General features: G+C 39.4%; 1 protein-coding gene across 1 annotated transcript in view; it reads left to right on the top strand.

Annotated features, from left to right (window-relative positions):
• The window catches only part of LOC126184228 (protein eva-1), a 270,719-nt gene that overhangs the window by 162,317 nt on the left and 89,649 nt on the right, over nt 1–18,753 (top strand). The window contains exon 2 of the mRNA XM_049926597.1: nt 11,307–11,456. Coding sequence (XP_049782554.1) covers nt 11,307–11,456 — 150 coding nt within the window. The remainder of the gene's footprint in view (nt 1–11,306; nt 11,457–18,753) is intronic.

Raw genomic sequence — 18,753 nt, forward strand, 5'->3', positions numbered from 1 at the left:
TGCTAGAGCCTCACTTGACACACGATCACTGGGAACAGAAAGAACAAACTGCAAAACGGGGTCGTTCATTGAATCAAGAATGGTGTGCGTACGAGTCATCTGCGACCGCATCATGACTCAGATCAGTGATCGATTCAGTTTTAATTATCACTTGTGAATTGCACAACTGTTTGAACCATTGTTGTTTTCGTCTTCAGACTTCCGTTATGAACGGAATGTTATACAGCCGAAAGGATTTTGAGAAAGCATCAGGCGCTTTGACCTTGTTGAACTTATTTTATGAAAACAATTTGGCAAAAGCGTTTCCTAAAAGCGTTAATCTTCTGCAGATAATAGTAAACTTCCCAGTGAAACAGACAGGCAGAACGCAGTTTCTCTACGTCAAAGCTAGTCGAATCATAACATTCGTAATACAGTGAATAAGAACAGACGTTTTGCGCTTGCAATGTGTTCCCTCGAAAAAGGATAACTGAATCAGCAAAATTTCAATGAAATGGTCATACACCATTTTGCAGTGCAGAAGGGGAGACGAGCTGATTTCATCTATAAGCGAGTGAATTGAGGTATGTAAGCAAAAGTTGGAAGCAATTTCTGTCTTGTAACTTTCAGTTTGGCTTAAGATTTTAAGTGCATGAAAAGGATATTGACATTTTTAGACACCTACGTCACATTACAAAACGCGTCATTCCTTTATAGTACAGGATGTGGTGCTGAAGTGTCACATTTTCCGAACCTTTAGCATGAGAAACCATACAAAAAAATTACACGATTTGGAGAGATCTTAAATGCACCATACCAGTTAATATGCATGTTTTCTTAATACACAAGTATGGTACGACAAATCCTTTCTTGTTGCTAGAGTTCTAGTGCTGACGCTGCATCCCGCATCTCTGTCTCCAAATGCCTCGATCGCTCCGTTCTTCCTCATCCTCTTCCATTCCTCGGCTTGCCATCGCTTCTTTGTTATCACTTAGCCATACTTCCCGTGGTCTTCTTCTTCTTCTTCTCCTTCCAGGAGGTAGCCGTGAAAGTACTCTACTGGGCCATCTGTCTTCATCCATTCTTTTGACATGCCCAAACCATCCTAGCTGTCTTTCTTATTTTTTATCTGCAATACTGCAATGAGTCTGTGCCCTTTCTCTTATTTCCAAATTTCTTATTTCTAAAGCTCTAAGTCTCTTTTGATTTCTTCTGTGAGTTCCGAGCACTCATCCCCATAGTTTGTTATTGGCTCAATGATGCGTTTGTATAAATGAATTTTAGCCTTTAAACTCATTTTTGAGAACTAACTACAGGGTTTAATTTTCGGATAGTCGCCCTTCCCTGCCTGGTCTGTTGGATATCTCTGTCACATCTTCCATCACGTGATAGGAGACTACCCAGGTACTTAAACTCTTTAGACACCTTAATAAGATGTCTGTAGATGTCCAGATTACTTCATCTTCTCCTATACATAGATATTACGTCTTCTCAAAATAAGTTTTGAAACCACACTTTTCATACTCCTCCAACAAGTTCCCGAGTCTGTAAGATATATCTTCATCATCATTTGGTGCAACAACCTGATCATCAGCATAGAAAAGTGTGTACATACACTACTTCCTAGCTTCAGTCCCCATGGCTACAGATCCAGTGCCTTCTGCACATACATCTTAAAAAGTATGGGAGACAGACAGCATGCTTCAGTCCTTTATTTATTCTGAAGGCATCTCTAGAAATTTCTTTCCATACTTTAATGACACATTCTGCTGACTTGTGGAAGTTTATGGTAATTCTTACATAAAGTTTTGGCACTTCCCTTGACCACAGCACCTTGAACAATAGCTTTAATGGTACTGTCATATGCTTTCTCAAGAGGTATGAAAACCAAATGACTGCTTAGATTCCTTTCCAGTCTCTTCTCCACAATCTGTGTTAGGGTAAAGATATTATCTACACATGAGCTGCCTCTTCTAAAGCCCCTTTTATTCCTGCACTTCATTTACAAACTCCTCCATTCTTGATTTTAAAATCCTCCCATACAGCCTCCTAACAGTGCTTGTGACACTTATGCCATGATAACTATTACATACATTCTCGGTTCTTTTTTTATGTATAGGGCTTGTATATGCTAAGTTTCACTCTGCTGCAATTTACTCCCCATCCCATATACATTTATTAAATAACAATGAAATGAACACCCTTAGCTGCTTACAGGTGTTGACATACGTCAATGGGGACAGATGAAAATGTGTGCCCCGACCGGGACTCGAACCTGGGATCTCCTGCTTACATGGCGGAGGCTCTATCCATCTGAGCCACCGAGGACACAGAGGATAGTACGACTGCAGGGATTTATCTCTGGCCCGCCTCCCGCGAAACCCACATTCTCAACGTATTGTCCCGCACTACAGTCATAGTGCCCCCACCCATTATACTCATTACTCGCGGCGCATTGCTGATTCCCATAAGAGTTCGGGCACCGTTTGTGCATTCGCACAGAAGAAGAAGATGGTCAAATGTCCGGTGAGCCTTACCTATATACAGGATGTTACAAAAAGGTACGGCCAAACTTTCAGTAAACATTCCTCACACACAAATAAAGAAAAGATGCTATGTGGACATGTGTCCAGAAACGCTTAATTTCCATGTTAGAGCTCATTTTAGTTTTGTCAGTATGTACTGTATGATTCACCGCCATGATTTCATACGGGAAACTCTACCTGTGCTGCTAGAACATGTGCCTTTACAAGTACGACACAACATATGGTTCATGCACGATGGAGCTCCTGCACATTTCAGTCGAAGTGTTCGTACGCTTCTCAACAACAGATTCGGTGACTGATGGATTGGCAGAGGCAGACCAATTCCATGACCTCCACGCTCTCCTGACCTCAACCCTCTTGACTTTCTTTTTTGGGGGCATTTGAAAGCTCTTGTCTACACAACCCCGGTACCAAATGTAGAGACTCTTCGTGCTCGTATTGTGGACGGCTGTGATACAATACGCCATTCTCCAGGGCTGCATCAGTGCATCAGGGATTCCATGTGACGGAGGGTGGATGCATGTATCTTCGCTAACGGAGAACATTTTGAACATTTCCTGTAACAAAGTGTTTGAAGTCACGCTGGTACATTCTGTTGCTGTGTGTTTCCATTCCATGATTAATGTAATTTGAAGAGAAGTAATAAAATGAGCTCTAACATGGAAAGTAAGCGTTTCCGGACACATGTCCACATAACATATTTTCTTTCTTTGTGTGTGAGGAATGTTTCCTGAAAGTTTGGCCGTACCTTTTTGTGACACCCTGTATATACAGGGTGAGTCACCAAACATTACCGCTGGATATATTTCGTAAACCACATAAAATACTGACGAATCGATTCCACATACCGAACGTGAGGAGAGGGGCTAGTGTAATTGGTTAATACAAACCATAAAAAATGCACGGAAGTATGTTTTTTAACACAAACCTACGTTTTTTTTAAATGGAACCCCGTTAGTTTTGTTAGCACATCTGAACATATAAACAAGTACGTAATCAGTGCCGTTTGTTGCATTGTAAAATGTTAATTACATCCGGAGATATTGTAACCTAAAGTTGACACTTGAGTACCACTCCTCCGCTGTTCGATCGTGTGTATCGGAGAGCACCGAATTACGTAGGGATCCAAAGGGAATGGTGATGAACCTTAGGTACAGAAGAGACTGAAACAGCACATTACGTCCACATGCTAACACCTTTTTATTGGTCTTATTCACTGACGCACATGTACATTACCATGAGGGGTGAGGTCCACGTTCGACGGGCGTTTCATAGGACGTGGAGGACGCATACATTGGCCAGCCCTTTCTCCTGATCTTACACCTCTGGACTTCTTTCTGTGGGGTACGTTAAAGGAGAATGTGTACCGTGAAGTGCCTACAACCCCAGAGGATATGAAACAACGTATTGTGGCAGCCTGCGGCGACATTACACCAGATGTACTGCGGCGTGTATGACATTTGTTACGCCAGAGATTGCAGTTGTGTGCAGCAAATGATGGCAACCACATTGAACATCTATTGGCCTGACATGTCGGGACACACTCTATTCCACTCCGTAATTGAAAACGGAAACCACGTGTGTACATGTACCTCACCCCTCATGGTAATGTACATGTGCGTCAGTGAAAAAGACCAATAAAAAGGTGTTAGCATGTGGACGTAATGTGCTGTTTCAGTCTCTTCTGTACCTAAGGTCCATCACCATTCCCTTTGGATCCCTACGTAATTCGGTGCTCTCCGATACACACGATCGAACAGCGGAGGAGTAGTACTCAAGTGTCAACTTAAGGTTACAATATCTCCGGATGTAATTAACATTTTACAATGCAACAAACAGCACTGATTACGTATATGTTTATATGTTCAGATGTGCTAACTAAACTAACGGGGTTCCATTTAAAAAAACGTAGGTTTGTGTTAAAAACACACTTCCGTGCATTTTTTTATGGTTTGTATTAACCAATTACACTAGCCCCTCTCCTCACGTTCGGTCTGTGGAATCTATTCGTCAGTATTTGATGTGGTTTACGAAATATATCCAGCGGTAATGTTAGGTGACTCACCCTGTATATATACTAAGATGGTATCTGTTCTTTTGGGCATGTGTGAAAGAACAGATACCATCTTAGTATATTTATCAAATAACTTGCTTAGATATTCATACAGAATACTTAAGGGCCATTCCTCACTAATTCTATTGGTATATTTCCAGACTCTGATGATTTCCCTATTTCCATTTGTGTAGCCACCTTCTTTACATCTTTCGTAGTTTATTTTCTCTATCTGTTCACCTTCCTGGTTCCCCCATATCTCTCACTTTATATCTTTGTACTCTGTTCTTTCTGTTGTTAACAGGCCTTAAAAGTCTTCTCCCACTCTACCAGGCTGATAATAAGCAGGTTTGCTCTTTCTTTTACTTCTTTCCTCAACCCCGCAATCATTTTCCATGCTGCCACCAATTTCGTACCCTCCCCCCATTTCCCCCCTCTCCCCAATGCATCGATCAACTTTTGCAGATGTCCTTTATTACTTCTCTAATCATTCTAACATACAAGTTTGTATCATGTTCGTCCCATGTTCTCAACCAATTATTACAGAACATCTTTATTAGGTTCACTTTTTCTTCACTGCTTTGTGTCCACTATTGTTGGTGCCACTTTCTTTCTTCCTCTTGCTGCCCCACTGCTTCAAATGATGCTTCATGTATGCATTTTTAATTTCTCAGCACATATGCTCTGTTGTTTCTTCTTTTTTAGTGCCTCAGCTTGTTTGACAATCATAAATTATAAGAAAACTGACAGGCTCTTGTTTCAATCTATCTAGAAGTTGTGTTTTATAGTATCCACTACACTTGTGGGAATATTTGCCTTTTTAATTTTTCTTTGGGCCTTGGATGTTACAGTCACCTTTACACCTGACAGGAAGTGGTCTGAGCAACATTCTGCACCCCCATGTAGACTCTAACATCATTTGTTCTTGTGTTGGAATTTTTATTTTGAATAATATACTCTATTACTGTTCTGATATTTCTGGAATGATTCTCCCGTATATACCTGTGGGTCTGCTTGTGAGAAAAGAGACCATGTAAAATTTTCAATGACAATGTTTCACACATGTATCCATTAACCTTTCTCCATTGTCATTTACTGTGCAATCTCCATATCTTCCCACTGCCTCACTATCAGTGGCCACTCCTACCTTTCCATTAAAATCTGCCATTAAAATTATTTCTTTGTGGGCACTTATGTTCTCTAGCACACTTGTTAAATCTTCGTAAAACTTATCTTTGACTGTCAGCATCATTTGTAGGTGCATAAGCCCCAACAATGATCAGTTTTTGGCCATATTTTGAGATTTCTACAATTATTATCCTCACATCAATTTTCTCCCAGTATTTAATCTCTCTTCTGTGCTTCTTAAAAAAGGTTGGCTATTGAAATCCTTCTCTTGGCCTCTCCTCCTTTTTAATGCCACTGTACAGATGGACTCAATCTGCTATATTTTCAGTTCTGTTCCCCTTGACCTTTATTTCACTGAGGACACACATGTTTACTTTCAACCTCATGAACTCGTGGCATACTCTTCTTTATATCAATTCCGTGTTGCTATAAACAGAGTCCTTTCCCATAGCCTTTTTTCACCTCTGTGATGATCCAATCCTTTTATTTTTCTGAGACTTTTGACTGAAGTGTTGAGCAAGAAGTAATTTTTTGTAAATGCTGGGGAGCGGGCCCAACAATTCAACAACTATGCTGGAGGACTGGGAAATATTTTGCATTGCCATTCCCTAGACAGATTGTCTTCCCAGGGCTTTTATCTCTGTCCCCAACCCCACCCCATCCCACCCTGACTAATCAAGGAAATGAAACATCAGGGCTGGCTATAGGAAGGATGGGAAATTGTGAGGCACTCTGATTGGTTCCTCCACAGAGGCTTGGCTGGCTTCAGAGACCATGCCAACAGCTGCACTGCCATTGGGACATGCTAACCCTTTCATCCACACAGACAGTGCTACAGTAAGGTGGTGTCTCCTGCGAGGGAAAATATGGTATGCAAATTAATGTGGCGATGGCTCAGATTGCTCATTTCAACCAGTCACAGCACAAGACATGTGGCATCATGGGAATTTCTCTGTTTCATCATGCAAACTCATAAACACTTTGGTTGGAGCACAGAATACATTAAAAATCCAAAGTTCAGGAATGCAAACACTATAGACATTAAGCATACGGCAAACCTAATAAACACCACATTAAAGATCTCTCCAACACATGTCTTTTAGTGTGATTTGTTGTGATAAACTGTTGGAAAATGTGATGTCGTACAAATAAGCTATTTACAGATTATATCTTCAAGTTAGTTTTTGTTGGCTAGAGTGTAATATTGCCCCCACCCACCCCAATATCTTGGTTTTGCTGACAGACTTATCTGTAGCAGAGCATGAGATCTAGGTTAGTTTCATTTGATAAATGTCACAGCCTTCCCCAGTATGGAAACCACAAAGAGCACCTGGCCTAGGTGATATTACAAACCATCATGTGGAATATACAGGACCAAGTCAAGTCATAATATCAACATGTAAAGAACTATGTAATAATAATAAGGTACATTAGTACTAAGCTGGGCATAATACCATCTGATACATGATTTAGGTTTAATAGGTCGGAGCTGAGGGGTATGCAGTACATACTACTTAGTACGAGGGTTGGAATTTTAATAGTGGCAGCTATTTATTTACAGCTCATACAAAATAGATACGTGTTTCAAAGTTTTACTGACCCTCAAAGTAGTCACCAGCATTGTGTATAACCCATTGCCAGTGATGTGGAAGTCGTGGGATACTCTTAGCAGTGCCAGTTGTATTGACAGTTCGAGTGGCGTGGTCTATTGCCTGACAAATTTGTAGCAGTTCTGAAGCAAATGCCATGAAGTGTTTCCTTCAGTTTAGAAATCGAGTTGAACTTACAAGGGCTTAAGTCAGGGGAATGCAGTAGGTAGCATAGCACTTAGCAGCCCCATCAGTCAAACAAATCAGTAACAGCTTGCACTGTATGTGCTTGAGCATTGCCCTGCAAAATGATGGTCAGGTCCTGCAGAAAGTGTCATCACTTCTGTCTCCATGCTGTTCATTTTTGGAACCCAATCTATGACCAGCTTAGAGACAGAAGCGATGACATTTTCTGCAGGACCTGACTATAATTTTGCAGGACAATGCTCAAGCATGTACAGTGCGAGCTGTTACTGATTTGTTTGACTGATGGGGCTGTTAAGTGCTATACCACCTACTGCACACCCTGACTTAAGCCCTTGTAAGTTCAACTCGATTTCTAAACTGAAGGAAACACTTCACGGCATTCACCTCAGAACTGCTACAAATTCGTCAGGCAATAGACGGTGGCATTTGAACTGTCAACACAACTGGCACTGCTAAGAGGATCCTACAACTTCCACATCACTGGCAACAATAGTAGATTATTGCCATCCTTTGACGTATTGTACAATACAGTGAAAATATGTATTTATTATGTTTGTAAGTTATCATGTAAAAGACTACTGTCACCTGCTGGTAGCCCTAAACACTATTTAGCCCATTTAATTGCTGCCTGCCAGTGTGCTGTCAACTCTCAACACAATCACAGCAGGCAGTATCCTAGGAGCCACATGTATTTGGTCATAAACTGTGTGCGTTTGGCACAATAACGGTTTTATTGTATAATGTTATACTGGAGCATCTTCAAAAAAATATGTTCACCTCTGGCATGTTATATTTTAAATGTTTCGTGTTGGATTTTTCGATAATCATTTTTACTTATATTACTGTTTTTCACAAATATGTCCATGACTATATGACCATGCAATACATAGAATGACACAGTGTTCTATGTCTGTGCATGGTATGTAATATGTGTATTAGAATTTCTTATTCATAATGAATAATGGTTATTAGACTGTAAAATTTGCTTGCAATACTTTTTCAGATCTGAAGTTGGTGATTTAACTCACTGAAACTAGTATTCTGTATACACATTTTCTGTGATCTGGGCAAATAAACTTCTCTAGTAAGGAGTTTACATTATTTAAAAACTCAAAGCTATGTTTCCAATGTTTATAAAAAGAAAAACTGACAATCAATGTGTATTAATAATTATGGAATATGCTGGTGAGACCTGCACTTTCAAAATCTGAGGGTTTCTCAGTGAGCAGTGGAGAGATGTGTGTTGGGATTTATTTGGATAGACATGAAAACTGAAGTTAGCAAAGAAACAGAATGGAGAGGAAGATGTGATTATCACCGCAATGAAAATGATATGTGTGCAGTAGATGGATAAAGAAAGTTCTTTGCTGACTTCTGAGAGATAAGACCTAAATGGCAATCTAATACAATCTGGATAGTAAACAACACTATAAAACACAGGAGCATCATGAGTTCATATATGTGCAGACTGTATCACACTGAAAGATCTGGAGAAGGACTATCCAGCAGTGAATATCAAATGGTTGTTCTTGTTGTTGTTGTTGTTGTTGTTGTTAATCATAGGGACAGTGTGCAATATTTTCAACAATGTTTGTTTGACTATATTGATTGAAATTTATTTCTAGGATATACTGAAAAGTTTTAGTTTAGTTTAAATTTTTGTGTGTTCCGTGCATCATATTCCTAACACCTTGCAGTGATGTGGTATATGTTGGTAGATTCACAAGTAAGACATATTTTCTCTGTGAAAACATGTGTACATGCAAAGAATTGAAGTATGCAAAGTAGATTAATTTTTTGATGCTTTCATCACCAAAATCAACAGTTACACTTAGAGCAAATATTGCTGAACTCAAGCATTTGAGAAGCCTTAAATACAGGGTTTACAGAAATTCCCATTCCAAACTTCTAGGGCTTTTAGAGAGAAGTAAGCACATAATGCTTTGAATAGGAGCACATGTCCAGAAATGTTCCATTTCAGTGCTACAGCTGTATGAAAACATGTTTGCTAGGTAGTTATGCAATGGGGGGCTGATGTGTCGGATCGGCTGATGACATTTGATGTCTTTCCTACCTCTCTAGCCGGCCGGTGTGGCCGTGCGGTTCTAGGCGTGTCAGTCTGGAACCACGTGACCGCTACGGTCTCAGGTTCGAATCCTGCCTCGGGCATGGATGTGTGTGATGTCCTTAGGTTAGTTAGGTTTAAGTAGTTCTAAGTTCTAGGGGACTGATGACCACAGATGTTAAGTCCCATAGTGTTCAGAGCCATTTGAACCATTTTTTGAACCTACCTCTCTGACCCACTTTAAGTCTCATTCACATGTGTGTGAGTGTTAGAACAACATGGTTGAGTACACATTTGCAGAATACACTGACATGATTCTTCTGAATTGCGAAGCTCATGGTAATGGAAAAGCTGCTCGTTGCCTTTATCAAGACCAATCTCCACAAAGTCTGATTCTATCACATACTCTTTTTGCCACAGTTATGCAACAACTTCAAGAAAGGGTACTTTCACCATCAGCAGGTGAGGATTACAGGGTCCTGGGTTCAATTCCTGGCTGGGTTGGGGATTTTCTCTGCCCAGGGACTGGGTGTTTATTTTGTCCTCATCATTTCATCATCATCATCATCATCATCATCACCACCATCATCATCATCATCATCATTTGTGAGAGTGACTAGACTGGATTGTGAAAAGAAAATGGACTGTGTAAAAATCAGGACTTCGTATGGGTGCTGACAACCACTCCACAAACCAAATATCATCATCATTAGCAGGTGTGACTGTGGTGCTCCAAGGAGATGCTGCACACCCATATTGCATTCTGTCAAAGAGAAACTATCAATGAGTACATGTGCAATTTCTCTGGCTTCTAAGTTCAAAATATTATCTACTCACTCCCCAGTAAAAGTCTTACAAGTTTGGAATGGGAATTTCCAAACACCCTGTACATGATTTCCAGTAGAAGTTTTAATCAGTGCAGACATGCAGGAATTTCACAAAGTCAGTTTTATATATTTCATTTCCCGTGTGCTGCATCTTTGGTGATGATGATACATCTTGTTTTGTACAGAACTGAATGACTGTGTTTTTTCTACATTAAGTGATGACCATTTACTGCAAAACATTTTTTTTTTAAATGTTTTGTTTATTGCTTATTGTGTTGTTGCAGCCCTGGTATACTTATATGGGTCACTTTTTTCATTGTCATCATAGGGCACTGGACTTTTAATGACCTTCATTTAATATGAAAAGACAAATGTTGATAAGGCGTAACATAATTTACAGTGGAGGAAATTAGTTGAAATCCTTGAGGTGAAAATATTTTTATCACCAGGATTAGCTGACAAGGGGAGATGATGTGTGGGCATAAAATGCCTGAATATAAGAGTTTGTGCCAATGTTCTTGGTTAAATTTCAAACATATCTGAAGTGTATACTGGAGTGGGGGCATAATCTGTCCATCAGATGTCAATATTTGTGTTTTTAAGAAGACTAAACTATTTAATAGCATTTTTTTTCAACCCCTCTCCCCATATCATTATCAACTATATCAAGACTAACAACACTAATACAAACTTGACATTACAGTTACATGAGCATTCATTGCACGGAATAGTTACAATTAAAATACAGATATGATAACCAGCTAATATGTGTCAAATATAAAGGCTTGCATTGTGCTATGAGCCACATGAGAAAATTGAAAAAATCTCCAGTTTAAACGTTCTTGTGTAGTTTTGTAACTTTTTTGGCAGCATTTTCATATCTGTGACTTTAAAACTGATTTATTGTTTCAGATGAGTTTCGCAGCAAAGTCGCATGTCAAGGTGAAACAGTGCACCTGCAGTGCAATCCAAATGCTCGAATTGCTGTCTACTCAGCAAGCTTTGGACGCACTGAATATGAAAGTATACAGTGTCCACAGCCACAGGGTGTCCCTGAGGAAAGTGAGTATTCAAGTTTCTTTAAACAAATTACACAAAATTTTGTAACACCTGTTTGTCCTGTCTTTCCAGTGACCTTTTTTGTTTTACTCACTAAAATTCTTGTCCTTCTTGTGGTTCACTTTTCTTCTCATTATTTTTTGTGTAAATTAATTAAAGTGAGCTCCATACATGGAAAAATAATGTCTTTTCAGTAATTTTTTCACAGTACCAAAATGCAGAATACAAGAGATTTTGTAGGGGTACATTTGAACCAAGACTCATCTTAATGATTTTCTTCTCCAGAGCTTTGTACGTGTGACTAATTTGCTGACCCACTGAAATTATGTCTTCCACTTCATATTTTGATGCTAATCTAATGCAGTACAATTTTTCTTCTGTACACCTCACTGACATTAGGCATACAATATCTCTGTATATTTTATATTTTATAGTTTTTGTATCAATTCTATAACATTAAAAGTTCTTTAGCAATGTGAAAGCATCTTAAATTTTCTGTTATGTGTACCAAAAGCTCTTGAAGTGTATATGCACACACATATCCAGTGGTCACAGACCCTGTAGACCACACACTGTTTCCACAAATTGCCTCCATTCCTTTTGGTTTTGTGCTCGATTACTCCAGCTGTCTTCAGTCCCCAGGGCTGCCAGATACTTCACCAGGTCATCCATCCAGCACTGCCTTGGTCGTCCTGTGGGGTGTCTGGTACTTGGTTTCCCCTCAATTGCCTTCTTCATGGGCCCTTCTTCTTGCTTACAGGCTACATGACACACCCATTGGATTGTTCTGCTGTTCAGTATCTGTAGGATTGTTGTTCATTGCATCAAGAAGTAGACTTCCTTGTTCTCCCTCTTCTTCCATTCTTCTTTATTTAAGATTTGTCCCCATATCTTCCTTATTACTCGTCTTTAAATATTGATAGTTTTTCCTTTCCTTGTTTAGTCATGCTCAAGTTTTCATCATCTCATCCCCATCGATGTGCAAGTCGCCAAAGTGGCGTCAAATCAAAAGACTTCCACCCGGTGAATGGTCTATCTGACAGGAGGCACTAGTCACATGACATTTACATTTTTAGTCATTATAAATATTTGTAAGTGCCTGTTTGCTACTCATCACTTGGCTATAAAAGTGAGTGGTGATTTCTGCTCATTCATTTATTTACCCATCCATCCATGCATCCAACTTATTCTGTAGACCTCATCCTAAGAGTAAGCTCCCATGAATCACTAAAAAGTCTACATGAAAAATATGATGCCTGACAAAAAAGTGAAGAATCCAGAAGGGGAGGAGGAAACAAAATGAAGTTTGTTGTGCTGAAAGAGTATTTGGTGTTATTTCACTGGTTACAAAATTTATTCATATTATTTGGCAGTATGATACCACTTACCAGCATGATGTCCCTCCACCCTCTTTCCTGGATTTGGTGGGGAATGGTGTCATAAAGCAGTTGTATTCTCTCCTGAGGTAAGGTGGTCCACAACTTTTGTAAATAGTCCTTGATACCATGTATACTGGCACTGGGATGGAGCTGACATCCCAGATGATCCAACAAACATTCTGTTGGTGACTCATCTGGGGATCTTGCTAGCCATAGAAGTACTTGAACATCATGCAGGCAGTTCATAGAGACATGTGCCATGTGTGAAGTAGCATTGTTCTGTTGAAAAATAACACCACAATACAATCATGTAAGAGGTAACAAATGAGGATGAAGGATGTTGTTGTGCCATCAGAGTTTCCTCAGTCACCACCAGCTGTAACTGAAGTCATACTCAGTGGCTCCCCACACCATGACGTGAGGAGTAACAGCCCTGTACTCTCCAAAATGTTGGAAGAATGTGATCTCTCGCCAAGCCGTTGCCATACTCACCAATGATGGTCATCTGGGTTAACGCAGAGCTGTCATTCATCACAAAACACAATGTGATGCCATTCATCAGCAGTTCATGCCTCTCTGGCACAGTATCACTCCAAATGCAATCATCTGTGTTGTGGTGTTAATGGCAGCCTATGCATGGGATGGTAATTCCCTAGTGCAGTTCCTTCTAGTTTCTGACCAATGGTGCGACATGACAAATAATGTTGCAGGAGGTCTATTACTTGTTCTCAGATGGTGGACATAGATGTGAAGGGTTTACAATTTGCTTGTTGAACAATACTGTGATACTCCCTTGTAGTGATCAGATAGGATTAACTGGAACCATAACAATGAGTGTGCCTCCCCTCAAGTTTCCATGCAGTCTAACATCAGGCCACTGTCACTTTCAAATGTGAATATTGCATGACTCAACCGGCAGGCCATATGGAGTCTGACAATGGCACCTCTTTCAAATTTAATCTATTACTGGTAATGCCATCTCACACAAATATGTAGCATCTCCATGCCCTATGCAATGATCGCTCAACATGTGATGCTGATCATGCCCACCATATGCCCTACTAGGCCTGGTAACAACACTAAAGATGAACAACACCAATGCATTTTGGTGGTTGTCCTACTGGCCACACAGAATTGCAACTCTAATTATTTACATACAACCCAATGGTATGTACATGTATGAAGTTACATTGACATCCATCCATGTCTTCTGGGTGTTCCAATTTTTTTGTCAGGCAGTGCAATTTTTTGTCTTGTGTTGTGGCTATGTAAATTACACATCATCTAATTTTTGTCTTCTTTGTCTGTTGGCAGTATCTTATTTGATGAAATTAATTGTTATTTTCTTTCTGTATAGGCAGAGCCTCTGTAACTTATAACTGCTTTTGAAGGATCTACCATATTCATTTTATTTATATATGTCTGAAGTGTCCTTAGTGGTGTCTTTTGGCAATAATTTCTTTCTGTATTTAGTGCATGGAAACAGTTTCCACTTGAATTACATATTCCAGGTGGACTTTTTGACTACAGAAACTAACCACACACAAAATAAGTTAAATTTATTGTTATCTACCATTCACATTAAAAGTTAAGTGTACTGAAAAGTGATAGTGTTAATTTCGAGATCACTGAAGAGGCCTCTACAAGATTTGTGATTACCTATTTTTCACAGTATTTGTACTACTCACTTTTTTGTATTGCCCTGCAAAACAGCATCTATTGAAAGCATGTTTGTCTACAGAAATTTAATAAAGAGGGAGTAACTTTCTAAAATTGTCATTATAACAATGAAATCAATCAGTTTTTGACAAAACAGTATAACTGGATAGATAAAAAATCTATTCACCAAGCGGCAGCAGACCACACACATAAAAGAAGGTTATAATTACTCAAGCTTTTGGAGCCAGTGGCTCCTTCTCAGGCAGAATGATTGAAGGGGAAGGAAGAGGTACGAAGGAAAAAGACTGGAGAGATCTGGGAAAAAGGGGTAGATTTGAGGAAAGTCACCCAGAACTGCAGATCAGGGCAGACTTGCCAGATGGGATGAGAAGGAAATACTGATTGTTGGGGACTGCACTATACAAAATGTGAAAAGCTGAGAGCTTAAAGGTGGAAGGCAAGGTAATATGCAAGACAGAGATTACTGCTTAGTTTGCCATCCTTTTTTCGACAGTTGCCATCCTTTCCATGTCAGATGTTCCCTCCCATACAGCCTTGGCATTCAAGGCAAACATATTTGTTTAGATGCAGACCCTTTACAGCAATACACCATCATTCTCATCTCAGCCTTCACTGGAAGTAATTACCACACTAGCCTAGTTCAAAAGCAGATCTCCCGGGCCGTCACATTCAATCCTGGAATTGCTGATCCCTCCAAGAAACATCTTCAGAGCACACCACTGATTACTCAGTATTATCCTGGTCTGGAATGTATTAATCAGCTACTTCGACAAGGCCTTGACTTCCTAAAATCACACCCTAAAATGAGATCCATTCTGTCTGAGATTTTGCCCACTACACCTAGAATAGCTTTTCACCACCCTCCTAATGTCCACAATACTCTTGCTATACCCTATGCTCCTTCTGCACCAATCCCCATACCATATGGTTCCTACCCGTGTCAGCATCTGCACTGTAAGACTTGCCCTGTGCGCCCTCCTACCACCACCTATACCAGCCCCGTAAGTGGCAAACCATTTATTATCAAAGGGAGAGCCACCTGTGAACCGACATATGTCATATACCGGCTGTTGTGTAAACACTGTTCGGCCTTTTCCATCTGCATGACTACCACCAAATTATCACTTAGGATGAATGGGCTTAGGCAGAGGGTGTATACTGGCAACACGCAGTATCCTGTTGCAGAACACACTTTACAACTTGACAATCATGCCCTCGGTACCTGTTTCACTACAGGTGCCATCTGGGTTTTCAGGACTCCGCAGGTTGGAAGTAGCACTACAACATATACTTGGTTCTTGCCACCCACCTGGCCTTAATTTACTTTGCAGTAACTACTCCTTTCTTCACTCCATTTTAGTTTTCTACACATTTCATTTTCTTACCTGTCTAATTTTTGCCACTGCCCCCCCCCCCTACCCCCACCCCCCATCCTACCTCTGTTACACGCAATGCACTTAGCTTTTCACTCTTATTAACTTGTGTATGATGTTTAAGCAGTCACCTCTGGTCTTGGATGTTGCCCTGTCTTCCATGTTTAAGCTCTCAGGTTTTCAGATCTTTTCCATGCAGTCCCCAACAATCAGTCTTTCTTTCTCATCCCATCTGGTAAATCTCCCCTGACCCACAGTTCTGGGTGACTTTCCTGAAATCTGCCCCTTTTTGTAAATCTCTCTAGTCCTTTTTCTTCACTCATCTGCCTTCCCCTTCAACCCTTCTGCCTGAAGAAGGAGCTCTGAAAGCTTGTCTAATTATAACCTTCTTTTATGTGTCTGTTCTGCCACCGATTGGTGAGCAGGTATTTTATCTATCCAATTATAAAATTGTCATTATTTACATGAGTAATGTTATAAGTGTAGAAATTTGCTGTACTGCAACAACTAAATTTGATAGGAAGCACAAGGAACTTATTATATCTCAAATGTTTAATAGTTATTAAACAATTTTCATAAGATAGATTACCTTGGTACCTATAAATGCAAGCATATTTCACCAGCGTATGCAAAGTACATCATTTTCATGTTATTAATCTAAATATGGATGCCACCATTATGACTTAACAATCCAAAATTATTTTCAAGTATGATTAAAGCTATAATATCTAATGAGTTAATTAACAGAAAATGTTGACAACAGCTATTTTTATTGAGATAGTACCAATAATGTTGGGCTGATATTAAAAATGGGAAATGGAAAAAAAGTCTGATGAAATACCATTAGATATCAAAAAAGGTAACCTAACCCACAAAAAAATCATTAATTTTCATTCTTATCAGAGTGGAGAAATAGAAAACAGTAACAAACTTTGATACCATCTATAGTGCTTTTTTCTTCCTTCAAATTTTAATATTTAATAATGCTAATGGACTGATGCATTAGTTTTATTTCTTCTATTTCTTAATGCTAACTAGCATAATAAAAGCTGAACCAAATGTGTTCTGAAAGCTATACTTTCATACATGTTTGGGAAAAGGTTAACCCAGGACCAACATTCAATGAGATGAATGTGAAAAACTGTTGAAAACAACCCTCAAATTGGCCAGTAGAACCAACTTAGCAGCCTAGGCCTGGACCAAGATGGTTGTCATCTCCACAGTCTGACATATTATTGTGAAGCCTTTCCACATTGACTGCAGGACTCTATGTCTAAACTAGTTGCATTTTTTTGAACCACATAGAGTTTGCAAGTGTTCCAACATCTACAAATATCATCTATTTGACCTTGAAGTTCCACACTTTCTTCCTCTCTTCTAATGCAAAATATGGTACTGTACATATTCTTTTTGACTGATTCATTTGAGTGCCTGCATGAATATACATCAATACTCCCACAGTAAAGCATGGTGGTGCCCTTCAGAGTCTACTTTAATCACTTTTCCGTTAGTGTAGTCTCAGCATGCCTAGATGGGTCTCCTTTGTCCATAGACAAATGGTATACTATGAATGTAATTAAACTGTGTATAAATGGAAAGGTAGTTGGGGATGTATAAATGGAAAGGTAGTTGGGGACATGGTTATTTTGTAATGGGTATTGAATTGTCCCTTGATAAAGGATGTACAAGCAATTGACAGAGATAACACTGGGGGCCCCATGCCAGAGATAATGCTAGGGATCCCATTTTGCAAAATTTCTATAAAGATTCACATCCATCATGATAGAAAAATAGAGCCAAAACTGCCACCATGACTTGAAAATGGTACAATTTGCTGTGAACAGCATGACAACCAAACAAACTTAAAGTATGTAGTACTTGCCAAAGCCACAAGGTTTCCCAATGCATTTAGTGATGCTCAAGTTTCTAGTTGAGTCACAGATGATTGTTTCTACATATGCGTGCAAATTTGGGATAAATAAAAATTCTAAAATTGACATTCCAGGAGGGTGCATGCCCAACAGATCAGACACCAAACACATGCACCTTGACAGTAATGATAACTCCAGTGCAGATGCATATGATGTCCAAACCCTTGCAGGAATCAGATAAAGCTGCCAGCAATTAAGATAATAGACAGTATGGCTACATCTGCCGTGTGCAACAACTTGAGAGTTTGGATTGGAAGGGAAATGTGTCCAGATAGCTGAGGTGGTGAAGACTTGCATAAAGTGGGAAATCGGGGCTCAAGCCCCAGTCCAGCACAAATTTTCTCTGAACGTTTCAGTGGTTGCATTTGGGGGTGCTTGCTGGAAACTGTATTTGTTAACATGTCAGCTTTTCAGGTTGGTGTGATGAATGACATAAAATGTTTTAATGATGGAGTAACAAACAGTTTAAAAACCATGAGCAGACTACCGTAGGCATCAAAACAAGTGACGACATGAAAAATGGACAGGCCATATGTCACTGAAGCCGAAAAAGCTATTGGAAGCATGACAAATGGACCAGAATAACAGAAAAAGAGAAAAACCCAAAGAAGATGGAAAGGACACTCAGAATCAACAAGATTATGGAGCTGGAATGTTTTTACATGTTATCATTGAGAAGAAAATGACATGAAAATATTTAATTTCAGTTTTCCATAATCAGCATTTTCGCATACTTAGGTATCATTATCTCATCCGGAAAGTTACAAAAACAAAATTTTGTGTGAATAATAATACAGTGTATGCCTACACAGTGAACCAGATCATCCAACAATGTATTAAATATTTTAAGCTTGTGCATGCCATATGTTCTTAAATTATTAGGAGAAAGAATTTACTTCTAATTTTTTTTAAATACACAAAACAAGAACTTGGTAAG

The sequence above is a fragment of the Schistocerca cancellata genome, chromosome 4 (genome assembly GCF_023864275.1).
Source record: "Schistocerca cancellata isolate TAMUIC-IGC-003103 chromosome 4, iqSchCanc2.1, whole genome shotgun sequence".
Classification (NCBI taxonomy): Eukaryota; Metazoa; Arthropoda; class Insecta; order Orthoptera; family Acrididae; genus Schistocerca; species Schistocerca cancellata.